A 26691-nucleotide genomic window follows, 5' to 3' on the forward strand; every position below is an offset into this window, starting at 1 on the left:
ACATATATTTTACAGTCCAGTAGACAAGATATTGAATTCTCTCTGATAAAGTCATATTCTCTCCAAATATTTAGACAAGAAACTTAACACGTTATAAAAAAGTGTGTTATGAAAAGACAGATTTCAGAAGATTGATGCATATTTTTAAAAAGGACCGTGTTCTTCATGTTATTTCACGTCTTCTGTGATTAGGGAACAACAAGGCTGACCTGTTAACTATTCACAGACTTTATTACCAACTGAAATACAATAAATTGCATTATGAAATCTGCATCGGAGTTCATTAATTAAACTACTAATCCACAGTGAAAACATGTCCATCATTTAGAAAAGTATTAGCTTTCTTGTAGGATCTGTTTCAAAGTTGCTAAAAATCACTTAACAAAAAAAAAAAAAAAAAAAGTGTGTGTACAGAGAAAAATGACACACTGGCAATAAAAATAAAAGCAGACATGAATGGCCATAAGCAGATGTTCTTCCAAAAATAAATTTGACATGTTAAGTGAGGAAGTTCTGGAAAATATCCAGCATTTGATTAGAACTGTTTAACCCAGATTAATGCGAGTAAAACCCAATCTGTCATGACTCCGGTATCGGTGATTACAGATCGCTCCCCCTGACGCGTTCTAAGGGATACACGAGCTACAGCAACATCAACAGCTTGAGGCAGGGGGTCAGACGGAAAACTACCCTTCTAATGGGCTGCTTCTGCATCAAAACAAGCACGAGAAATAGGTTCCTACTAGAGATGAGCTTGTTCAGGGAAAATATGACTTTAATTATGTTGTGTGTTGAAAAGGCTCCTTTGAGTTATAAAGGCTTTTGTGAAAAGCCTTAAAATTCATTGCATAGTTGAAGGGGTTTAGCTGTCTATAACAATATATGTAACACAGCGTAAGCAGACTGTGTTGATCAATATTAAGTTTGCAAATAGCACAGTTTAAGAAGTATTAATGTATTATGTTACTTAATTTTATCTATTTACATTTGTACAAAGTAAAGCTTTCATCTTACCCTTTTTGCATATATGAACCATTAACCCATGAAGCAATCTTTTTACATAAATATCTACAATTGTCGTCACTTCTGGTCTGAAAGAGCGTTGTATGGTTGACATTGGTGGCGGTTTGTTTCTAGTCAAATCATTCAGATTAATGTCGTCTTCTTCAGTTCAAATTTTGACATTTTTAAACTAGAAATAAAATAGAGTAGGAGACACGAGGAACATATGGACTTGGCTAAAAGATCTGGAAAATTTCAACATATAATATACAAAAGAACCATTTCAAAATCTTTGCACTCAGGTCTATACATATTGTACAGTGGGTCACATCCCCAGTCTGTATCAATGACTAGTGAGAAGGTCTTTATATTATGTTCATTTACAACGTTCTGTCCCTCTTCCTCTGGTTTGTATTTATTCTCACTCTGCTTATCGTGCTTCAATGTCCTTGAGGGTGTGAGAAGGAGGCCTCTCTCTCATCTCTGCTGACAGAGGAGTAGTCCTTCTGGGAGACCCGGGCCGAGGTCCCAGGGTGGAAATAAGAGGTGGAGGTGCACTGAGAGCTGCTGTGGGGGGAGTTTTATTGAGGATGCCATTTTGGTGGCCCGTTGGGGGGCTGACTCGGGGGTAGTGCATGCTAGGAAGTCCTGGCGTGATTAGGCTTGGGTGAGGCAGGTGCCCGTCCAGGGCGGCGGGGTGAACCGAGTGCAGGCGTGCATGTTCATAGTCCTCTCTGAGCATGTGCAACCGCTCCCTGTCATCCAAGTGGTTGCCCCTCTCATGCTCACGTCGAGGGTCAACAGAGAGAGGGTGGTGGTGATGGTGGTGGTGATTGTAGTCATGAGGTTCCCGATCCCTGAACGACCTGTCTGCTTCATATAATCTTGGCGTAGAAAGACGATGAAGGGGGTCATTTCTTAGCAGAAAGTCTCTGCCCAGGGGGTCTCTTCGATGAATATCTAGCTCTCTGTAAGGATCTCTTAAGGGATCTCTCATTGGATCCCAGTGGAAAGAAGGATAGGGGAAACGTTCTCCTCCAGGAATTGGGCTAATTCCCATAAAAGGGGTCATCATGCGAGTCCTATCCAGGCCACTGATGCTGTTCATGTGATGTATACCAGTTACACCTACAGTCATGGGCATAGACACTAAAGGACTTGGATGGACGTTAGATGTGGATATAGGTGGTGGCTGATCAGATGACCTATGAGTCTGAGGTCCCTCAGGTTGAACATCATGGTCTTCCTTTCGCTCCTCCTTCACTTTGACTTCATTGCTTTTCTTCGGATTATCGTACGTCGGCTCATTCTTCCTCTCGGCCTCACGGTTTGAAGTACTATTAGGCCTGGTGCTCTCCACAACAGGGGGCCTAGCATAGGGTGAAGGAACCCTGGACATTTGCTTAGACTCTTCCACCACTCGGCTTTCATGGCTCAGGCCTTCTTTCTCCGAAATATAGTTGTCCTTCACCTTGTGCTCTTCAACATTAATTTCCTTCCGAGATTCGGAGTGATCCCTCTCTCGTTCTTTGGGTTTCTCTTTTTCTCGGACCTCGGGATTCAGATGGCTCCTGATCTGCTCATTTGAGCTGCGATTATGTCCGAGGGAGTTTACTGGATGGATAGGTGCTGGCGAAGGATGGCTGGAGTGTCTTTTCTCAATGCTCTCCCTAGAAGAAAGAGAAGTGTAAAAATGAAGGCATGAGAAACTTTGAAATAAAGCATCTACTCACTGCTTTGCAGATAGCTGGTAACATGTCCCATTAAATGCACTGTTCCTCTTGCACACCCAGAACACCAGAAGAACATCCTATCTCTAGACTAGGCCTATTCTATTACCTCCACCCAGGAGAAGAAGATCCCCAAAGCTGCTTTGTGAACGATCTGACTGAGATTTCAAACCCTGAAGTCCATAGAAGGCTCCCAAGGGAATCTAGCTCTAGTACACGTATTTCTAAGACAACGGCCTTAATTATTTGCAAAGAAGAGAGAAAAAAATAAAAACATACTAGTTTAATTCGGAAAAAGTGAGGCAGTTAAATCCAAATTACATGGTTAATAGTATTTTACCTGCTTCTTCTATTAAGAATACATTTGGGAAAATAGATGACGTTTTCTTCAAATGTCTTTTAAAAAAATTTCTAGGTCTATGTACGTTACTAATTTCGTATCTCTATTTCTTCAATCTTCTAGCTTTTCAATTTACTTCTCACAATTCAATTTAATTCTGAAAATCGAAAACAAAGCCCTTTCAAGACACCGGCAGTGATGGACAATCCACCTCTCTGAACAGGCAGGCATCACCTCTCTAAGTGTGCAATGAACCTCAGTGCAAGTGTGGCCACCACCCGGAGACTGTGTGTTGACCCTCCCGGACGCCTTCCTGTCCAACCGCTCTGGGTGACCCTGCTTTGGCAGGGGATTGGACTGGATGATCTCTGAAGGTCCCTTCCTACCCCTACGATTCTGTGATTCTGCGACTTCCTCAGCCGAGCGGTCTCCCCTACACGTGCCTCATTCGGGCCGGCTCTCAAAACACCATCTCTCTGGAGTCAGCTGCTCTTCAGATTACCAACCCTTCCCCATCTCTAGGGCAGAGCAAGCAGAGCAGGGCCAGGGCCAGCGCATCTCCCTGCCAGTGCCAGCAAGTCTCAAAATAACCGTGAATTCATTCCATCTTTCAAACCTATTTATGTGGCACAAAAGGTTGGAGAATTATTGTCTGGCAGTGGAGAAAACTCTCAATTTGTGAACGGAGCCTGTATCAACTATTTTCTGGAAGCCGTGTTGACCAGCAGTTGTTATGGGCAACACTAAGTGAAAAAGCTTTCCTGTTTAAAATGAATCAAAATCATAAGGTAAATCTAATTCATCAGTTCCAATGATTTTAACCTCTCACTAACTGATCTCTGAGTTGGAGTCTCTCCATAAAGAGAGCCCCAGATACTCAGTGTCAGACACTGCTGTTTGCTGAGCATGGGAATTCTGTTCCATGAGGGGTGACGGACGACGTGCTGTTACAGACAGAAGCGAGGGATAAGCAGTGAGACCCTCTGAAGTCCCAAACCAGCTCCAGCACACACGATTTCTCTCTGGGTGCTGCAGTCTCTGCTTCGCAAAGCATGGCCTGAGGACGCTCGGATGAGGACAGCAGGTTGGCACTCACTCTGGACGAGATGAGCAATAAATACTGGCTGGCTGAAGGGCAACCCGGAGGGTGACTTTGAAGTGGACACTTGCTCCTTCACCAATACAACTCCTGGTACCTACTTCTTTGCTGAGCTGAACTGCGTAAGATTCCTACCTGCAGGTACTTTTGGACGGTGAAACTGCAGCAACTGCAGAAAAAAATATCTTTGCAAAGGAAACTCTCATTATTGTAGCTTCCCCAGACGCATCTTTTGCTGTGTCTAGACTGAATTGTTGAAACTGTCATTTTATGGGCCATGTCTGAGAGTCCTCAGAGAGTACAGAACATGACTGTTAGAAAACATTTCTAAGTTGGAGCATTTGATACCAGAACTGCCTCGTCTGCACCGACTACCAATTAACTCTTTGGTATCAGGTTCTGCTTTGATTGACTGGGCCCTAAACACTCTGGAAATTGTGCCCTGGCTCTAATTTCCCCCCTCTTGCTTTCCACCAGAAGTTGGGGCACTTGATTTAACAGCTTCCAGATCTGGACACAGTGAGACCAAGACAAGGAGCTCCAGTGGAGGCTTCTCAACACGAAAACTCAATTCTTGTACTCTGCTGGGAAAGCACTGGCTTGTGGACTCTGCAACAACTAGTCTTTTATTTATTTTACTCACGGTACTAGTTCAGAGGGCACCCTTAATTGTTAATTCTCTGGGAGAGCTCATTGAGTCCTTTTGCTGATATTTAATCAATTTTCTATGTAATTGATGTGTTTTAGACTCTGCATAAAATTTAGAGAAAATAACGGGCATTTTCTGTAACTAAAGAAAAATATAAGTGCAGCCAAAATAACATATTCCTTTGCCAATTTCATCCTATTCAATTACAGTGACGTTATTATCTCAAGAGGCTATTGATTATGTAGCGCACTTAAGTGAACTACGTGTAGTTCAGTGGTCAGGGAGGGAATCATTTTTTATCCTCAGATCTGTCAAGGGCTCCTTAGGTTAATAACCCGGGAACAGCTCTAAGCCTCGGTCTCCACGAAGAAACTTAACATCATGTTCTCAAATGAAGTTAGTAGTAAGGAAGGTATGTTTTGAGGCTCTACACTACACTGAAAGATCCCGAGTATCTTGTGCTGAGTACTTTGCCTCATTTATGTTGATAAAAAGATAATAGATTCTTGGGGGGGGAGCGTTAATTCTCCAGGATTACATACACTTAAATGTCATTATTAGAATGGAATTGCTCGGTGACATCTTTTAAACAAAATACCACTGAGAAGGAGCAAATTTTATTTCTCGCAATAGCTATTTTTACTCCTTTTTTTTTTTTCTAATGCTGGGCTGAAGGAGCAGAGTCCTTAAAACAAAAAACCTCCAAAACTGCAAATGATGTTGCAGGAGAAAGTGGGCACCGTATCAAGCCATCGCAGGGTGACTCCCCAGCCAGCTCTGCACCCAGGAAAGGCTCATGGATTGTAGTTTCATGTAGCTACGCTCTCTGGAGGGATTTATCTCGTCCCAGTCCGGCTGCAGGACACTGGCCATACGGAGTAGTCAAAAGTGCGAGGTGACTCCCTGCACCCCGCTCTAACACTGCTCTGAGATGGGGAAGAGCCAAGCCAAGAGCTGCCTCTGAGGTACCTTCCCACCGGTAACCAAAGAAAATCAGGTGAATGCTTTTGGCTAGAGGGCCCATCTGGGGACTGATAAAGTTAGGCCCTTGATGAAAGGATGATTTTAAGTTGAAATCATACCTCCGGGCGTGATTCCCAGTTCTTCCTGTTTGAGCATATTAGCTAAAAATAGGTAACAGAGATTGGGACCCCCACTAGGAAGCAGGGCTACATCCTCACCCCGCGGGGTGCCACTGACGATGAAAGAATAGGTGCGAGAGGCTCACAGACTGCTCCGGGCAGGATCTACACAGGGAGCGCGTCTGCAGGGAGGGATTCTCAGCATCTTCTCATAGAGGCAACAGAGTGAGCGTGCTGCAAAGGAGAGCTCCTCAAAACCGCGCGGGCGGATGCACAGCAACGCTAGATCCGCCACAACATCACTGTACCGAACCGGTGCCATCGCTGTGCAGCAGTATGAAGTATGAATGACGCTTATTTTGAAGATAATTCTCAAATCATTGAAAATAAACATGTTCCGAGCTATGATATGGAGTTCGGCAGTGCCCAAGCAGCTTGCAAGGAATGTGTTTCTGGAAGGGATTTTCTTCAGCAGGAACACTTCAGAACAACACAACAAAACAGCAACTGCAACAATCACGTAATTCTAAAGTCTACCCACATCATTAGTAACTAAAATGCTTTGCCATTCAAGCCAGTAAAGTTACTCACACGCTTAAGCATTTTGCAGGACAGAATCCCCAATTTGTAACAGCAATTGATTTTGAAGCATTAACACCGGACATGAAAATAATGAAGCTATGCTACCAAACAGAAAATATTCCAAATGGAAAATGTAGGTGAAAAAAATCTGTAGTTTGACTTGCTCTTTGCACTTTACAATAACATAGCAAAGCTCTTACATGGATTTTTAGAATATCTAATGTGTTAGCATAACTTCTTTTAGAAAAGGCTACTATTGCCTATATTTGGGTTAGTGACAGAGAAGTCAGAAAAGCACATCTCCTAAATATTCTCTTATGTTAAAGAATTAGAAACAAATAGCCATTATGTAGTAAAGTCATGTGCAAACTTAACAGGAAAGCCATTAAGCCACAACTGAAAAAGCTGAAATCAGCCTCTCTGCATTTTTCAAGGCAGGCATGACACTTGCTGAATGGCAAATTCTTATAATTTGGTACTTAAATGTTAAGAGGAATTGTTACTGAGTTAACTCTATAACGGGAACAGTCCTGACAAAAAAATATATGACCAGGTTTTACTTTTCATTAACCCTTCCCAGCCTGGACATGTCAGCGTGCTAGTCCATGAAAACACCGAATAAAAACTGTGCTTGCAGGTATGGAACAGTGGTGCGTGGCTGGGGGGGGAGGGCTTTAAGGGGAATGAAGGTTGGTTTAGTGGACTGCGTGCACTGAAGCTTACTGATACTGGAACATGACAAACCCAGTGCATTTTATAGTGCTAGAATTTTACAACTTTATGAGTGGTCCCTCTGGTCAGTCCATTTTTGAGGAGGGAGGTAGGGTTACTTGTTTTGCAGACAAGGTCCAATTAGAAAAAATTATTTAAGTATTCAAAGGTGCAGATATGCGTCTGATGGACTTTGTTGTTGTTTTTTTCATCCTGTCAGGCACCTATCTACACGTTAAGTCTTCAAAAGACCTACAAAAATGTGACCCACCGGGTAACAGACCGGTATGGGTTTGGTTCTATTCTCACTTGCCGCTGCCTGAGCTCTGCTCCAGCAAAGCTCCTGCTGACGAAGCGTGGCGCAGGTGAGAAGAGAAACAGCTGCCGTAGGAAACACCCGGGTTAGAAACCTGCATCTTCCGTGGTGCCTCGCGTGGGAGGCAGTGAGGTGCCAGCTCTCAGGTGTCCCTCTACTGAAGCTCTGGTTTAACAATGTGCCAGGCTGGGAAGGGTTAAAAGCGGAACAGAGCCCCAAGCTTTGAACTAGACAATTCTTGGAAGTGTTCTTTCGTACCTTTCTTTGTCATCTTTACTAACAGATGAGTCTCGTTTATCTACATCTCTATCTCTGTCATGAGCTGCAGCAGATGAACTGCGCTCCAGCTCTCCTGGCTTCAGCCAGGGCGGAGGGGTCGGGAACGAAGGAGGAGTTCGGTGCAGTCGGTTCCAGGGCTCGTGAGGGTTGCTAAAGCTCTGCATACTGGGGCCATCCTTGTGGCCGAACATTGAGTTGGGTGCTGAAATGGTGAAGTGGAAAACAAAAAGGTTTAAGAAAAAGGTATGCTCTAGTGAAGGTACTTACCAAAAAAACTTTTACAGCACTCAGAGTTAAAATGAATACATATTATTGGGAGCTGGAAAAGGAAAGGAAATTAACAGAGATTCATTAGAGGGTCTCATTCCTAAAAATGGGCAGGCATCTGACAGCTGTTTTAATTGGAAAGGGAAATGCTGTGGATAAAATTGACAAGGGATGACGTAGTAAGATAAAAGTGACAATGATCCTTATTCCAAACATTTTGGAGACATCAGGAAATGACCGTTATACGGACTATAAATAATGGAACTTGTAGCATTTGATCCTGAACCAAAGTAAAACAGTATGTGACCGAAATCATGCCAGATTTGAAGTATGGAGAAAGAGAGTGGTTTTTAAAAGGATGATCTTTTGTGACTGGCCAAATCTAGAGAAATGTTGATGATCCTGGGCAAATAAATGCAGGTTAGTGATCTTTTCCAGGCACATGTCCTGGATTACTGGTGAGAAAGGAAAGAAAAATGTTCCCATCCACAGCTAGGGATGCTGCACACATTAACTATTTTCAAACATGCAATAAAGCCAGGAGAAACTTCACAAACTCCTTAGATTCATAGGTTCTATATATTTTTTTTTAATTTTTTTTTAACTGAACAATGTAATGGTGACATTTAGCATTATGTTGAACCCAAACTACTAAATAACTAATAGAAAATAATTTACTGATGACTAAAAAATGCTGTTATTTAGAAGAAAAAGATCGCTTTTCAAATTCCCATCTCTTAGAGGTACGTCATCTAAGCAACTGGTAAAAAAGACAGCATCAAAAGTAGTCACCATCGCTCAATACCCTGAATTACACAGCAAATGAGAATTCATTAACAAAGAGGTTACTCACTAACTGTGGGGTTCCCGAGTCCCCCGAAGGCGTTACTGCCCACGGCGGTGAGACCGCTGAAGGAGGCCGGTCGATTGAAGGGCTCTGCAAACCAAAGGAAAGGGCTGAAGCTCCCGGGAACGTTGGTTCATTACGATAAAGCATTAGCACGTTCTCCAACGGCATTACGGCCAACGAGAGCGCGGTCGGTGCCCAGCGGGAGCTGAACGTCACCCTCCCACAACACAGCCGGGATTGGGACGTAAAAAACCATATTATTTAGTTTTAAAGACAGTATGTGTGGGGTCATTGTACTAGAAAAACTTCCTCTTCAAAGAAAAACAAGATGTTAAAATATGCGTGGTATTTAGGCCTGTGCTTCTGCATACTTCATTTAAAACCTTCACACATCTCCATTTTTATTCCTTTTTATTCCCTTCCAATTCAATTCCGTGGTCTTTCTCGGGAAACGTCCCTGGCTAGCGAGACTATCATTAACTCTGGCAACTGTGCTCCAAAACACCTTCAGGCCATGTCTCCTAAACCATAGCCAGGATATAAATAAAATGTGTTATTATACTGATATGTCACGCTGACCTGAACATTTTATAATACTCTTGATATTTATTGCTAATACCATACGAAAAACTAGTATGGACTGAAAAACATCCGAATTCTTTTTTCAGTAGTTAATGCATTCAGGGTATAGGTAAGTCACATGAAGCAAATTCTCTTCTCACTTTATTTTGGACAAGTCTAACAATTTTGATGAAACTACTTCTGATCAATTCCAGCCCAGAGAAAAGGGAGACCAAACCAAGCATTTGCTATAGGCAAAGTGCAGAGTGATAAACCTGCATCGTGCCGCTGCTGTATCCATTTGGTGACCCTCCCAAACCCTTCCCTACACAAAATAAAACGCCAATTTAAAGTCTTGATCTCTGATGCTCCCCTAGGCAGAGACCCTTAGTGCAACAGCAGTAAGTCAGAAGGGAAATAACAACATTTAGTAACTTGGGTGTTTCCATTTTTAAATGTGTATTCACTAATTTTCGCTAACAGACACATTTGAGGCCAGATCAGTATACTTTAAGAATATATTACTCACATGGAAAAGCAGACATCTAATACGAGTTAGGAAAAAAAAGCCACCTCTATGAACCGAAGCCTTAACCTTAGGGCATTTTTTTTTGACTGGTTATAAAGATGACCAGAGTGAAACCCAACCAGCCCTGTCCTCTGCTCTTGTAATGTCCCGGCTGTTTTCAGAAGTATTTCAAAACATGCTGTCAGTGATGCTATTATGTGTATTTAGAACTGCTACTTGGGTAATGGCTAACATGATCAATTTATAAAGGTTAAGTAGGCAGGTCACTCAGGGAGTCCCCACGTGGGCAGCATTTAATGGTCTCAATGGCCAACGTGGGCTACTTCCGAGCCGTAGTTTTGGAGAGAACTTACCTAAGTGAGCAGCCGGGTTGAGAAAGTTGCTGTGGTGAGGGGGTGGGCCGAAAGGGGTGCCGGCTGGGTGACCCCCACCTGCCAAAACAAAGCAGAAGGGGTGAATTCCAAGCAAAAGCTCACAAAGGGCCTCATCGTGCTCTGGGCTTGACCGTCACTTCTTAAACAGCAGCTGCCGCGAGCAGTGATTGCTGCGCACTCAGCTCAGGGTCCTGCACAAACAGCAGCTGCTTTTCTAAACAGAAGTTCCCAGGTAGAGTAAAAGGGGCAGCAGGATGCGTGTGTGTGTGTGTGTGTGTGTGTGGGTGGGTGAGTGGGTGAGTGTGTAATATTTCAGTATGGAAAAAAAGGGCACGTAGAATACATCGTATTTCCAACCTGTCATCTCCACGATGTGTCGGACACCACTGCATGAAGAAATGCTCCTCCGTTTACTACCTGTACGGCATTTCCAGCAGGTTGGGCTTTTTTAAAAGCATACGGAATAATTTAAAAACATTTATCAAATAGGCTAATAGCCCCTGGCACGTCTTGCAGAGAGTTCATAAGGCAAAGCATATGGGAAATTCCCTTTTAACATAGCAAGGATTTGCATTTTAACGAGCGCGCCACAGGAAGGAGACTTCACTTCTCAGTACTCACTGGCTGTGGAGAAGAGCGTCGAGGGCCGGGCCAGGTCGTGGGGGTGGTGGATGGCTCCAAAAAGGCTGGGGCCTGGTGGCCTGCTCAGAAATTCGGGTTTCAGGCCAAAATCCAGCTTGTGCGGATCAGACTGCATCTGTTTCTGAAATGTAAAAACAGGATTTGGAAGAGACTGTCCTAAAAGATAGCAGTAAACACACTTGCAGAATGATGCGGGCATAGCAATTCCCTCACACTGAGGTTTTAACAAGAATATTAGTTTTTGGGACCCCGAGCATAAGTGCACAGCTATTTCCCTGGAAGGGGGATCTAAGGTGGAGGGAGAAAATCTCAGGCTCCCAATGCACATTTCCTGCAGATTTCAGCAGTGTTTTCACGGATGCTCAGGTCCATCCCTCCGGAGCGAAGCGTCTCAGCGCTGACCTGACTTGAAGAACAGACACAAACATCTCTGAATTTTCAATGTGAAGCTGCATTCTAGAGCCGCTCCACGCAGTTTCTCTCTCAGCGCCCCTCAGACTGCAACTGGGCAAGCGAGGGGTTAAAATGACCCAAATTACAGACGAAGCGTGTTTGAGTCTAAAGAACTGAGGTCCCGTTTTGACTGATTGCACCCCAAATTCAAAGCGCTGGATGTCGCTGTCTTTATTTATATGGTATCAGAATCACCCGGCTGTCTATTTTAAGGAGAATTTGCTGAGGTAGCTGTATTCTAAATGATAAGTGGATGAAGGATGGGCTCTGCTTTGTGCCATGTACTCATTTTAGTGGTCCCTACTTCAACAGTTTTATAGAATGAAGAGGAAAACCAAATTCCCCATTACCTGTGCTGCCAGAACTCCCTAAACACAGATTGCTGATTAATTGTGCAGGTCAGCTGAAAGGATTTACAAACGTGTAACACCAAACCGGTAGATCTTAACAGTAATTCTGGAGCACGTTACGCTTTATAAATCAGTATTTAATACTGTGCCAGCTCAGAGTACAGACTATTACAATGATATAAATATGCATATTATAAAGTTATGACCAAGTTAATGTGCATGTCTAGTAGCTGTTTTTCAAGTGCTAGTAACATCTCTATGTAGCTATAAGAACAAAAAGAACCCAACAACAACCCAAAAAAAAGCAAAGAAAAAGGCTTTATCAATGTTTTGAGATAATGGCCTGCAAGAATATTGAAATGGAAAAGATGGCCAAGATAAGGTCATGTCTTTTAAGGAAGTAACATTGTAGTGCTTTAATAATTAAAAAAAGTTCAGAAAATACAAATGACTCAGCCTAAGCCTGTTTGCCAGATTTTTATGCTGTGAACTCTTTTTATTCTTCGTTTTAACAACCAAGTTATAAACCTCTGACAGCCATTACTCAGAAGAGCAAAAGCTGGCTCAAACTTTAATTGCAGCCATATGAACGGTGCTGCTCTAAATAATGAAAAAATCCCCCGTCTGAAGAGGAACAGGAACGTCATGGATGTGTTAAAAAGATTTTTGAATGTGTTGGTTTACCTTAAAATAGTACCAAAGAGAACTGAAGAGATTTATTTAATCCCCAGGTGCTGTTCAGAAGAGCTCCCCTCTCGATGCTAACCCCTACGAATGTATTTGAAGTCCAGCAAATGAGTAACACCTTAACTCAGGGCCACTAACATCGACAGAAATGTCTGCACTAATTTCATGGCATGTTAGATCGGGCCATAAGGCCTTTCCTAAAAGAGAGGGGGCCAATTATGGAGCATAATTTCTCTCCTGAACCCAGGCCAGTAGCGCACTGGTCAGTCCAAGGAGGAGTGTAAAATTGCTCTGTGCAGCCCTGGCTCCGTCTGGGCAATTCCCCGGGCGCGCAGACAGGTTACCCGGGTCGGAACCGTGTCGTGCTGCAGAGCTACAGGCAGGCAAACAGCATCCAAAGCTGCACGCAATTTTTTCCAGGGGTCAGGAAGGTTGTGTTTTAAAGTTTCCTATCCTGCCTGCCCTCTGCAGGCAATTACTAGCGGGCCAGGTAGTTACCAATTCTGCCAGACTCTGCAGTCTGGTGGCACTGCGTGCAAACTTGAAATCTCTGAGTAAAAATATATTATTCCCTGCTCTACGGTCAGGCAGCGTAGAGCTTGTGCAGAAGACAAGGCACCTTCACAGCCCTGGGCTAGAAGGAGAAACCCTTCTGGCCGAGCCTTCAGCCAGAGAGTTCACACTCGGTGCTCCCCCGCCGAGGGAGGACATCATTCCCGTGAGGGAGTCTGAGAGCCCACGGGGACAAAAGCCACCTCGCCTCTCTGACTGTAGTCCATACTTAATTCTTTGACTGCGCTGAGATAATGAAATACATTTCCCAATTATTCTTGAAATTATCATCATCCACAGCCTCAAAAAGTCAAGTAACATCCTTTCCTGTATTTCTAGGCTTTATTACTGTTTTTCAGCATGTGAGATAGAAAAGTCTCAGGTAAAAGAAATGGCTGCATGAAAATGGCATTTACTATGAGTTATAAATACACCAGTCTGACCTCTCTCTGAATATCAAATCAAGGAAGATTCAAAGGACATAGATAGCATGGGAATAATAATTTCATTTCAAGAAAATACCTTTTCAATAAAATAAAAAAAAGGACATATAACTCTCTAGGTCTATAATCTTGTCTTTTTTGATAATGGGAAGATGAATGAAGATCACTAGCAGGGGAAACATAAGGAAGCAGAGAAGAGAGATACGTCTACTGCAGCAAATTAACCTGTCAACCTTGTTTAAAAGGGTTATTTTTAAACTCTATTAGCTGCAGGTTTTAGTAGCTGTTCAACATCTTCATATTCTTATAGCACTACCTTACACAAGTCAATTGCACACAGAGACTGCTAAGTGCTATGGACTCCTTGGTAATTTTACCTTCTCACACAAGCTATTGACTCCTGAAGTACAAGGATGAACAATAAAGAACACCAGCCTTTCCTGACTTACTGAAAATTACTTGTTTTTCTCCGACATCTGTTTCAGAAGAGCCTAAACCGGCCATGGCCCTCACTCCTCAAGTCTCAAAGCATGTGTAACAAAGAAAAGATTTCCAGCCCTTTGCCTTCAGTGCAATGAGACAGTGTCTGAATAGTGTCATTTCATCGGAGGGGCTGTGTCCCCTGGCCAGCCCAGACACCTACAGGCAACACTCATCCAGTGAGGAGATGTGAAAAAAGACTGACAGGAGCCCGTGCAGCCACATTTTATGAAGCATCTTAGGGACAGAAGAAATTTTCCTGTGCCCTCTCCTGTCTGTGGACATTAACGAATAGGATACACGTGCCGAGCTTCTCCAGACTTAAAAAAATTTAATCTTGATATGTTTGTGTCCTCAGCCGTAAATAAAAGCAATGTTGTAGCTCTCAGGCACACCCATTTAGCTCTTCCTAGTTACAAACTGGTTGTCATCACCTAAGATCTGGTGTCCTTGCTCCATGGCATCACAGACATTCCTCTGAGACTCTACCTTTAGGTTTTTAATTCCCAGAAGACTGACCTTGACTTTCTGTTGGTGGTGGTATATCTGCCAGGCGATGTGAACATGCATAGCGCACCACTTCCCGGGTTTCTGGGAAAAAACAAAGGGAGACAACATGAATCAGTAACTTTCAAAAACCTGTGATGTTTTATTCTAGTTCAAGCAACTCTTAACCCAGTCTCTCTTGGTTTAGGAGATTCCCCATGCCAAGACAACTGAAAGCAAAGGGTCTCCCTTCAGTGCCTTCCCCTCTCCATCCTCTTGGGAAACCAGAAATGCAAAGAACTTGTCCCTTGCTAAGAAGTTTATCTGGATATCCAGGAATGCTCCTTGTCACTCTCCTCTCCAAATAAACCCGTCCTCGGCTTTTACACACTCTTGCAATCTTCTGATGCCACCAGCTAAGAATCCAGCTTGTGTTGCTGAAATCCAGGAAACTGTCTCCCGGTCAGTAGCTGCTCTGCGGGGCTGGATTTGCTCCACACTGAGCATTGAGTTCATTTCCAAAAGCGTAACTATTCTAAAACTATCCTTTCCACCAAAACTTGAAAATGAAAGCACTTTAAAAGATCACTCTGGTTTTCAAAATGAATCTGACTCCCTCATATAATTGCTGGTTTGTACCTCCATCACTTTAGCTCATGAATATACCGAAAAAATCGGAGGTCAGTCACTTCACTCTGTTTGGGAAGGCTCCTTCCTGTCACCGTGCTTTCAAGTCACGGGGCGGAGAGCGGGAGGAAAGAACCACAGAGCTATTTGGGTTTTCTTGCTGATTTTGTACTCCGTTTCCCAGACATCTGGAAATCTTGTCTGAAAAAGACTCGTTCAGGATAAACTTTCTCCAATTTTGTTATTTAGGGGTCTGTAGTTAACTACACAACTAATGATTCCTACAGGTTTCAAAATAACCACAGGAATTCAAGAATCTCCTCAAGCTATTGGTAGTTCCACAAGCTACAGCATAAGCTCTGCCTTCTATTTCTAGGTGTATATCAACCAACAATTAAAAACACAAAATAATAAAACCCCATCTCACACACATACTCCCCTAAACCCAAGCTTTTCGCTTATTCCCAACGAGTGGCTGTGCCGGGGATTTAATAAGCTCAATTGGTTGGTTCGATCAAAACTAGACCTTCTCGAACACATCGAAAAATTAACAAAAAACCCCTTTTGGATCACTGGAAGACTGGACCTTCTGATCCTTATTTCTAAAACATTTTGTGTTTGGACTGTCTGTCTGTACTTGACAGTAAGATACCAGGGTAGGAAGGGCCAGAGTAACGCTGGAAACACACAGTAAGTACATACTGAAAAGCAAAATCCTCCAGTCTGCAGTGAAATGTGAGGGGATCGCTGCCGGGGGGGGGTCTCTAGGATTTGGCTCAGGAAACCCTGTCAGCCAGGGCGACAGAAGGGTTATCAATATTTAACCTCTTGTATCCATGCCGGGGGCTTGCACGAGAAGAACAAAAAACTTCTAACTTTTCAACTGTGCATCTTCCTGGAGTGACCACGAGACGCACAGACAGAAGGACTGGCTGCAAACACGGTGTGAAATACCCAAGACGAAACACGGCGTTGCTTTATAATTAAGCGGCTGCTCTATCCCGGCGGGGACTGAGACGAGCTCGACAAACTGTATCACAAGAAGATTTCTTACCCTCAACATGGGCCTGAACGGATCTGTCAACTGTGAAGAAGAAATGACAGCTTGGTTACATGCCTGTCACTCAAACAATTGCTCTAATTAACAAATTTGTATTGCTTCATTAAGACACGAAATTAAAATGTTATAATTTTACTTTCAAATGAAGCCCTTTTGGATAATAATTAGTCCTTGGCCTCCGTACGGGAGCCGGTCTCCCGCCCCCCGGGGCTGCTGTACCCGAGTGGTGACAAGCAACTAAAGACGGCTCGTGTGGAGCGCTCCGTCCTCGGGCACATCATTCCTCCGGGGATCTAACGCTACAAACACGGCTGGTTAACTACTCTGAAGGAAAACACACATCCATCCTTCGGGCACACTTCTGTGCCCATCTCTCAAAGCTTGGAGACTGGACAGGTCCCCTTTTTCACGGGCTCCATCCCACAAATTGGGTTGGAACAGGCTGGAATGGGGTTTCAGACGTGACCCAACAAACCAGTTGTTGGTTCAACAGCTCCGGCACCGGGTCCCTGGCTCGTACGCTCTCACAGCCATTACTGCCTGCCAGCCTCATCTGCTCTCTCTCACAAATGGGCTTTGCCTTACATATTTTTCACACTGCAACAGATGTTGATAAAGAGGGGCTGCATTAAAAAAACAATTTTCTCATTATTTTTGTGTGTGGTCTGTGTTTTTTGGGTAGGTTATTTTCTTATTCTCCTTTTTTTTTAATCAATTAATGCCAGAAAATAAATTCAATCTCCTGGGTATTTCTCATTTGTTTTGGAATTTCTTTTTTGAAATGCAGTATTAAAGGAGATTTATAGGTGCAAGAGGTACTTTGCAGACACAGTGATGGCACCATCCATCATCTTGAAATAATCGAAAGTACGCTACAAGTTGCAAGGGAGCATAAAGCTAAATGACTTAATGACGAGAGGCTGTAGTTGTCTTTTCAATTAGATAGAATAAACAGAAATGAAAAAGCGTGGTTCCTTTTGGTATAAAGCTCAACTGCAGCCCCAATTCCGAGCAAACCAAAGTACTGGAGCTTGGCATAACCCAAAGAAAACAGCTCTGCTGTACCTAGAAGTTTAGCCACACCACGACGTGGGTTGTTAAGGGCAGCTCCCCATTGCTTTTGTCAGAGGCTTCTGATAAAAATCTGACTGCATGATGTTCCTCGTCGCAAACCACGTGTATTAATTCAAACCTGCAAACAGCCCACGGGCATTCGCAAGGAACAGAAAAAGGCGAAGAGACAAAGTGCCGAGACAATAAATGCTGTTCACATACGCTGGGACTCAAAAATCCAGAGGCGCCAAGCGATCAATAAAGTGCGTCCGTATTTCACTGGTGCAATCAATGATACAGTAACCAAGGGAATAACTGTCATTACCCACATTAAAAACAATTACAGAGTATAAACGTAAATCTTGAAGAGGTTTGTACATTTCTACATCGAATTGGACTTTTACGCCTCTGCCTCTGGGCTGCGGGGATGCCTGCTGAGAGCAAGGGAAGAGCTTGTCTACTGCACAGTATCTATTGGCTTTTGCTAATGATGAACAGGAGTAAGGATCGGGATTTAAATTGTTCCATACAACTTTTCCAGTACTCATGGACTTAACCAGCTCAGACTAAGCTTTAGTCTTGGGATGTTAATTTGGACATATTGAACACGGTAGCTCTAGCATTCAAGGTTTTCAGGAGGAATAGTTTTACTGAAGAAAAATATAACATTTTCTACAGACCCGTGGATCTTTCTGTAGAAGGGTATGTGGGACAGTTCCAGGTCTGGCTGCAACATCAATAGGATTGGAAGTCTAGAAATAGCACAAGGAAAGACAGTGTTAATGAGTAACACAATGCATAAAAGCATCAGAAAGTGAAAAATACTACTTCATCATTAGCATTGCCTAAGTAATGAAGACAACCTTTTTAAAGAGGAAAGCATAACCACTATAAGCCATTTAGTAATATATGTATTATCATCTCAATTTTCAAACTTCCACTGTTCACCAACTTCCCATTACTGTAATCCAAAACAAGTGAAGGAGCAGTGACTTTTATACTGGAAAACTCTTTCCACTGTCGAAAACCTGATTCACAACATATTTCTGATACGGCATCTAACGGAGTATTGGGGGGACCAAGCTCGTGCTCTGCTGCTTATCAGTACTCCACTGGAACCGGCCAAAACCACTACCCTGACAGTCAACACCCAAAGCATCAGTAACCTCCTTAGTACAGGGATCTCAACTCCATCCACAATGAACCATCACCAGAGGGGTATCAGGAAAAAGCAATATCCATTGAAAAAAATTAAAGCTTTTCCCATGACTTGAATGTAAATATTCAGCTAATATAACACAATGCAGCTTTGTGAAGAAAAAAAAAAAACGCAACTAAAAATTCCCTACATTTAGACAGAGCTTCTTCCTACATGAAAATGAAGAAAAAAAGAAATCAGCCACAGTATAACTAACAATTAAGTAACAGAGTTGTTAACAGTCTGATTACCATACATACGAAGAATTCCACTAATGAACTGCAATTTACATATTCAGCCATTACAGCGGATGGGCCAATCGAAGAAAGAAGGTGTCTTCTCTGCAGAAATTTCAGGCCTGATTTCAGTCTTTAGTTGCAAGGACCACAGACTGCAGAATATGATTTCCTCCCACTTATGAATCAAGAGTGACTTCACGAAAACAAAAGAAAAAAACCCCCAAACTCATCACATTTCTCTATCCTTGCTGTCACAAACGAGAGCAGCGCTAAATCAGTGCGTTGCGCTGTGGCGGAGCTGTGAGATCGTTATGGAAATGAGTAAACAATAGTGATCATGATTTCTTAAAATCTTGATTATTACATGACCTTACATTAATGCGCACTATCTGAGAACTAATTATATTGCTTCTAAAGTTAAATATGCCATTAGATTTTATTTTTTCCATGGATGGAGCTGTATCTGAACCTAATGAGAAATAACATCTCTTTGTAGTAAATTTGGAAAAATCCGATTGTCCTCCATGGAATTAGGCTGTAACTCAGACCTCAATTCCTCCAGAATCTGAACCACCTTCTAACCCTAACCCGGCTGGTAACACCGGTGGATTTGAGCAGTAGTACATATACAAAGAATTCCTTCTCACCTTGGGCTGAAACGCTCCTTGTAGCGAGCCAAAGGGGCCAGTGGGAGGGATCATGGGAGGAATACCTGATACAGCTGGAGGATAGGAGTGAAACAGCTGGAACAAAGAGACAGAACACCATAAATACCAGCGCTCAGCAAAACCAAGTCAGGGATTCGAACAAACAGCGACACATTCCTGCGTAGTATTAGGGAAATGGCACATGGAGGAAACTGAGAAGCACTGAAGAAGTGGTCTCGTTGCGACGATGTTAGTTGAAGCAGTCAATGGGATGTTCACAAATGTCATGATGTTTAGAGCTTAAAAGCAGTTCCAAAATCACAAAGCCAGCAACCTGTCCCCTGCGTTGGGCCATAGCGTCAGAGAGATTTATGTTTTTTTCAATTATTAATTTTTAAATCGGACAGAGGTTTTAAATGGCTTCGGTTTGCAAGCCATTTCAAGAGAAAAGGCAGAATATCGAGCCGAGGAAGACTCAGAAATCTACCGTTTAAGCAGAAAAAAAACCTTATGAATTCTAGGATATTGTATCATTAAAACTCCATTAGTACGTTAGGATTTTAATAGTAGCTATAGGAAATGAGGAAAATACGCACAATTCTTACTTCATTAGCCTGTCTGAGAGGATATCCTGCCACATCTAATATTAACGGAGAGACAATCTGATTTTTTACGAATTATTATTTAAACAAAATGTTGAGGCAGAACCCCTCTCCAAAATTGAGGGTACTGTTTTCATAAAGACAGACTACTAAGTATAAAAAAGTGCATTATCTCCACTGACCTTGCCGATCCCAACAGATCTGTTCTAAGAATTTAGCAGTAAAAAATAAAATAAAAAAAGCTGTTCTGTACTAATGCAGACAAAGACATGGGGAACAAGCAAGTAAACCATAACATCCAAATCTTATCTTCTCTCTGTGGTCCGGTTGTGAATCTTTCACTCATACAATTCCATGGAAAATGCTGAGATAACACACAAAATTGCTTTCTAGGAAGAGTCAGGGGTTCAAAACATCACACTCCAAACATGGTCGCAGTGTGAAAGCTCAGGATCTAACGGGGGGTGGCTGCGAATTCTGCTGGTCTCGCCCCCCCAAACACCCCCAAACACCTAAAGGTTTATCTGGCTGGTACAAATTCTCTGAACACAGACGATCAAAAATCAATATACTGTATGCTACTTTTAAGATCAAAATAAATGAGTTAATGGCCAATCGAACAGAAGCAGGACTGGGCAAAGTGAAAGACTGGACACGAGCGGGCAAACACTGGGACAATCACATCCCAGAGGAAATCAGCATCGCAAAGTTTGGATGAATTTGTTTATGCCACGCATACGTATGAGCTTTTCTTAATCATTTCTCCTTCTGCTAGCTTCTCTTGCAAGGTCATTTATTCACATTATATTTACTGAAAGATGAGAAAATATCTCAGTACTTTAGAGGTATCGAAAGATTTTCTTGGTTTAAAAGCATGGTATCAAGTCTCCTTTCATAACACGTTTCTATTGTTGTTTTTAATTCTATTTAATTTGGACCTGCTCCATTCAGTGATGCAGAAAGCATTTTTAGATTAGTTGATACTGAACTGTAGGCATCTGAGAAATCATTAAGAGACACATGTCCTCATTTACAATAACTTTTAATGAGTAAAATGTGTTTTAAATCCTCCAGCGCCTTCTGCATTTAATTCTGTGTGTAATGGACTAATTCCAAACGATGGGAACAGCCATAATACTTAATATTCTATTGGCTATGACTAACAATAAGGAATGGTTTCCTTAGAGTTTTATAACAACTGGTAAGTTAATTAAATGTGACCTTTCCTCAAGGTCAGAATTATTAATAAAATAAAAATATTGTATCTCCGGGATCTCTTTGTATCAGTTAAATTCCTCCAGCTTTCAGAATCCACCTTTCATAGTCAGTGTTTCTTTTTTCTCCCCCTCTTTTGAGCGACATTTTCCCCTTCTGGCTTTCTCCAGGGAATAACGTAGCGCCCCAGCTCTCCCGGGGCCGGGAACAGTGTAACCCTAAAACAGACCCGGTGTTAACTGCAGGTAAAAGCAATGCCTCACTCTGCTGCAGTAAGGCCCTCCCAAAAGAGAAATGATTGTAAAATCAAAGATGCCAAGAAAGAAAACAGTTTTAAATGTCTACACGAGCTCCTGTGTGAGCTGTTCTCCCTGCTCTAGAGCAGATTGGTTTTAACTCTCAAACAGACCTCGTTCTCCTGCAAAGTTCACTTCTGAGCTTTAAAAACATCGACAGCTCTTTTTAAGATACCTGAATTCTCGGTGTGGAGCTACAGGGGAAACTCTCGTCACCAGGAAAAGGTCTATGGAAGTGCCACAGTTTCAGAATATTTCTACAATAGGGAAAGCCCTATCGGGTCTGCACTTAGGGCAGCTTTTTGATACGGCAGCCGCTCAGGAAGCCGATACGAGTAGTTCCTCTATTACCTATAGACAGGACAAGGGGTAATGGTTTTAAATTGGAAGAAGGGAGATTTAGATTAGATATTAGGAGGAAATTCTTTCCTGTGAGGGTGGTGAGAGCCTGGCCCAGGTTGCCCAGGGAAGCTGTGGCTGCCCCATCCCTGGAGGGGTTCAAGGCCAGGCTGGAGGGGGCTTTGAGCAACCTGCTCTAGTGGAGGTGTCCCTGCCCAGGGCAGGGGGGTTGGAACTCGATGATCTTTAGGGTCCGTTCCAACTCTAACCATTCTATGATTCCATGATTCTATACGATCTATAGGCATGACAGAAGGGATTACTGCAATGCCCTGGCTAGCATGGCCTTGCTGGAGATGGACAGACCAATGTAATTTGTAGCCATCATGCTGATCTTCTGGTATGAGGCTGCTAAATATCCAGCAGACACAATAGTGATTATTCTGCAACCACTTCACAAGGACAAACCTTTCCCGAGGGAAGGGCAGGGGAGGCGTCAGGGACCAGACTCTGCTGGTGGAGCTCCACCAGGTTCAAGAGCACAGCTCACTGGTGAAGGGGCAACAACGTGAAGCCCTCCCTTACTTCACAGGGGGTAACACCACGACCTTTACAACTCGGGTAACTGCCAGATTTATCAGAGATAACGTCACTGAATTTGAAAAGCATATACTGTTGGAGACTTTTGCACTGCTTCCTATATGACGTGTCCTGTGTGTCTGTGCTTTATTTGTCTAAAATTAATTTACCTATTTCCCAGTTCCGTGTTCTTGCCTGAATCAACACGCCGCATGGATGATAATATATCTTTTGAATCCGTGTAAAGCTCAGCAAATACGAGTGCAATTTTGCAAACAGTGATGCAAATGAGCAGCATTACTCTTTTGAGTAAAAGTGATTATTGTAGGCTTAAATGTTTGCCTAATACCCCGAGAGCTCTGGTCCCGCACACACCCTCACGGAGTTCAAGTCACTCAGAGGAGGTGTCAGAAATTAACAGGGTTGTTCACGTGTACTACAGGCACCGGGTGTTCGCAGGAGCTGTGTTCCATCGCTACAGCACAAAGCCTCACACGATCACCTTAAACCAGTTTTTTTTGCCCAGTTCCACTTCTAAGCAAAACCAACACATAAAGCCAAGTGCTTTGCAAATTTCTGAGTGCCGATGCAGTACTCCTTCTCTCATCAAAATATCGCATGGGGTTTAGAAAGTCTCACCGCGTTCAACCAGATCCCTGCCTCTGCCAATCCGATGAAGGAAACGCAACGGGTATTTCAGCAGCAAATGAATCGGTAGATTCAAACCCTTAGGGGCAGAAGCTCTATAAAGAGCTGGAATATTAAAAATCACTTCATCTCAAAAACTAACATTTTTAGTAGCTTTTAGATAAACACATCTAGTGCATAGCGGGATTCATGTTGCTGTCATCAAACAGAGCTTTCAAAACATAACAAGCCCAGTGGATCAGATGTGCCTTTGAAATCTGAAGAATAAGACAAGTTTTCAGATTTTATAAACCAAAATATGATATATTAGGAAAACTATTACATTACCCATCCCTGAAGGATTTGTATGATAGTTTGTCATTTCATTTCAAGTTTCTTAGGAAAAACATCAGTCTAAGGGTTTGTGACACGACTGAAACACGGCGATGAAATTACTGCTCTCTCCTGCCTCGTGTAACAGTCAGCTCTTCTGTCTCATCTTTTTCACATCAAACCTGTCTGAAAATGGTGTAGGAGCAAGAGATCTTTTGATTGGAAAAGCTGATACTGCATCTTTATCAGAAACCAGCACCACGAATGCAAGCCTTCAAAAGCCAAAGCAACCAAGAACGATAATGGTAAATCCTGGCGGGATGATCGGGGGAGATTCGACATTGTGCCATTGATCGAGTGGGGATCCCAACCCACCACAGAAAAGCAGTGAAGTCAGTTTTAAACAGAGTAATAAAACTCACACTGTGACGGTAGAAGGGGTCAACTTTTGTAGGGTATTTGTCAAACTGCAAAGGGATCAAAGCACAAACTAGTTACGTTATATTTCCTTGCTTTAGTTCTGTTGGCAAAATAGAAGACTACTTCTCTATTACTCGGCAACCAACAGAGAGGAAAAAATACACAGAAAATATAGTTTCCAATGAAACTGTTTGGGATTTTTCTTTCTTCAAGGTAAAGCAAGGTCTTTACGAGACGGCAAAAAGGGGGAGGCACCAGGGCCACCACTCCAAGCACTGGGAAGTCCCACGTGCGAGTGCCCCTTCAGCCTCGTCCCTCAGCCCCCGCGCTGCCACCTCAACCTACTGCACGAGTGACAACGGCCAGGAAGGGACAGTCCTTCCTCTCCTGCCCAACGGCACCTGGGCAGCAGAGTACTCCTTCCCCGCCACCTGGCAAATTCTTGACATTTTTGTAATAAAGAATAGAGTTGTGCTCTACTTATCCTCACATTTCTGCCTGGGGTACGCACCATGGGCGGTGCTGGCGTCGGCATGATGGCAGTGGGAGGGATGGCGTGGGGGAAAGGCGTGAAGGTGTGCTGGTGTGTGTGTTGGTGTGTGTGCTGGTGCTGGTGCTGGTGCTGGTGGAACTCGGTCCTCAGGTAGGGCGGTGGGCCCAGGGAGGCCCCGCGATCTGCGCTCTGCGAGGCCAAAAACCGCGTGTTTAGCTCCTGGCGGAGGAGATCTTGCTCTGAAATACAAACAGCAAAACAAATTCCCCGTGAGCTCAGGGAATTTTCCAGACCTTCTGTCACTTACTTTTTGCTGGTTGTGGTAGCAACTCTGCATTTAAAACTCCCTGGTGTTTAAAACTCCCTCACGACACTATACAGGGTAAGAAAGATCCCTCAGAGACAGAAGAAAGTCTCCATTCCCCCTCCCTCACCAAGCCCATCTTCACCACGGCATTCCTCTGAGCATTAACCTGAGGGTTCTCCCTAAATTTGTATGGACATGGACACAGTCCTAAATAGGTGAGGAACGGGGAACCTGGAGCGAGTGAACATGGAGTGGCCGCTGCACGGACACAAAACGATGTTACTCGGACACTGATAATCCTCCATTTCCTTCCCCCGGTGACCTGGGAGGAACAGACACGTTCCATCTCCCCACAGTTGAAGAATAAAAGAGCACAATTTTCTCCAGTGATAAAAATCTACATCTCACCCCCATATACACAGAGAATCTTGCACAGTCCCAACCACAACCTCCCCTCGAGCCAAGGGGGCCACCGCTGAGGGGGTCACCGATTCCGGGTGGGCACGGGACGAACTCTGGTGTGTTCTTACCACGGGGAGAAAAAACAGACAGACACGGAAAAAAGCACAGCCTTCCAAAAACATTCATTCCGAGAAGTCATTTCTAGGTGGCTTTTGGCCTTGACATCGCTCCAAATCGTTCAGCAATGAGCACCAACCAACGGCCCTCATCGAACGGCCCCAAAAAGAATTATTCTGACTAAAACAGGGGAATCTGCCGGGGCCGTGACCCGCCTGCCTCTTACCTGAGTAAGTGCTACCAGCTGGGTGTCCTGGAACCTGCAGCGTCCCCGACGTCAATGGAGGAGGAGGAGGCAAAGCCGTAGGAGGGGCAAACATATTGGGGTGATGTGGGTGCGCGGGGGGCTGGAGGGCGGGCGTGAAGGTGTGCAGGGGGCTGTGGCTGGGGAGGGAGAGGGGGAACGGCGAGGCCGAGGGGTGGTGGGAGATGTGCGGAGGAGGGGCCTGAGTCTTGGCGGGAGTGCTGCTTCTGCTGCTGCTGTTAACGAGAAGAAAAGCAATTAAGCGTTGCACGGGAGAGAGAAAACCTCCGAACATACACAACCCACCAAGCACGGCTCATCTTAAACACGTTACCAGTGTAAGTTATATATTACAAATACAGTTACTACTCTACTTTTCCAGCAATGCCACCGTGATACTCCTTTCTCCAACCATCTGCTGTGCCTTTTCTAGGGCCTTCTACTTCCTGTGGTCTCTCCACACCAAACCCCGAGACATATTCTCCCTCTCTGGAAGAGGCTGATATTCCATCCTCCAACAACGCGGGAATGACACACAAAGGAGCAATCAGCCCTGTGCATTCATTACTTAATTATCAGGCCCTTTCTACATGACTGCTTCTGATTCATGTTTTCAGGCAAATGAAGCTCAAAATCAGTGATCGCTGCATTAATAAAAGTTTAATTATTTTTTTTTGCTATGACTTAGATGAAAGACTGCAGAAAATGTGAAATGAAGTTGAGAAGGCAACAACAGATATATGCTTATTGTACAGTTAATGCCTCTCTCTGCCCCCACAGTATAAATAAAGACAAGTCAGCAAAATAAATATTTGCAATTAGATTGGTTGCAATTTTCCAGGTTTCATTTCTTACTAACGAGCATTTAAAATATATTCACATAGTGCTTTACTTCCACCTGCCATTATTTCAAGTAATGACATGCTTCTATTGCAGTGACTTTTAAAGACGAGCAATACTAACTTGGTTAAGAATAAATCAAAGTCTTAAACACCTCCCAGTCTTTAGTCAAACCCTGAAGCAACCACAGCACTGGTTCACCAGGTCGTGGAGGATACCATCTGTCTGCTAGAGGCTCGGATTTGGGGAAAGATGCCCTCGTGCTGACAGCATCAGCTCAGAGGAGGGGAAGCCTGAGGTCCCTGACTCACAGAGACATCACGGGTTCCTGTGAACATGCTGTTTAATCTCTCAGTTCATCTTTGATATCCCCCTGTAAAAGGTGAGGTTTATCTCGCTGTGGCCAGGTGAAGAGAAAAACGCTGAGGGCTGCAAGGTGTCAGCAGTGCAGGGAACAATTAAGCTTTAAAGTCATTGGTGCAAGACGGTTTGTGCCAGGCTGCCAGCAGGGCCAGCAGCAGCTGGACCGGACTTCTGGCTCCAGGGCACGTCAGTGGTTAGAGAAATCAGGAGATGTTTGCAGGGATGG

General features: G+C 43.6%; 1 protein-coding gene across 2 annotated transcripts in view; it reads right to left on the reverse strand.

Moving 5' to 3' along the window:
- Positions 1 to 1432: 1432 nt before the first annotated feature.
- The window catches only part of AUTS2 (activator of transcription and developmental regulator AUTS2), an 801330-nt gene continuing 776071 nt past the window's right edge, over positions 1433 to 26691 (reverse strand). The window contains exons 8-19 of one of the 2 annotated variants that reach the window (XM_074160426.1): positions 25245 to 25498; positions 24211 to 24431; positions 23702 to 23746; positions 19289 to 19384; positions 17885 to 17956; positions 16146 to 16175; positions 14498 to 14569; positions 10993 to 11134; positions 10351 to 10428; positions 8911 to 8994; positions 7770 to 7992; positions 1433 to 2672 (exon numbers count right to left, since the gene is read on the reverse strand). In XM_074160426.1, coding sequence (XP_074016527.1) covers positions 1433 to 2672; positions 7770 to 7992; positions 8911 to 8994; positions 10351 to 10428; positions 10993 to 11134; positions 14498 to 14569; positions 16146 to 16175; positions 17885 to 17956; positions 19289 to 19384; positions 23702 to 23746; positions 24211 to 24431; positions 25245 to 25498 — 2557 coding nt within the window. The remainder of the gene's footprint in view (positions 2673 to 7769; positions 7993 to 8910; positions 8995 to 10350; positions 10429 to 10992; positions 11135 to 14497; positions 14570 to 16145; positions 16176 to 17884; positions 17957 to 19288; positions 19385 to 23701; positions 23747 to 24210; positions 24432 to 25244; positions 25499 to 26691) is intronic. The other variant, XM_074160428.1, reaches the window with a different exon arrangement.

This window comes from Numenius arquata, chromosome 18 (assembly GCF_964106895.1).
Source record: "Numenius arquata chromosome 18, bNumArq3.hap1.1, whole genome shotgun sequence".
NCBI classification, from domain to species: domain Eukaryota; kingdom Metazoa; phylum Chordata; class Aves; order Charadriiformes; family Scolopacidae; genus Numenius; species Numenius arquata.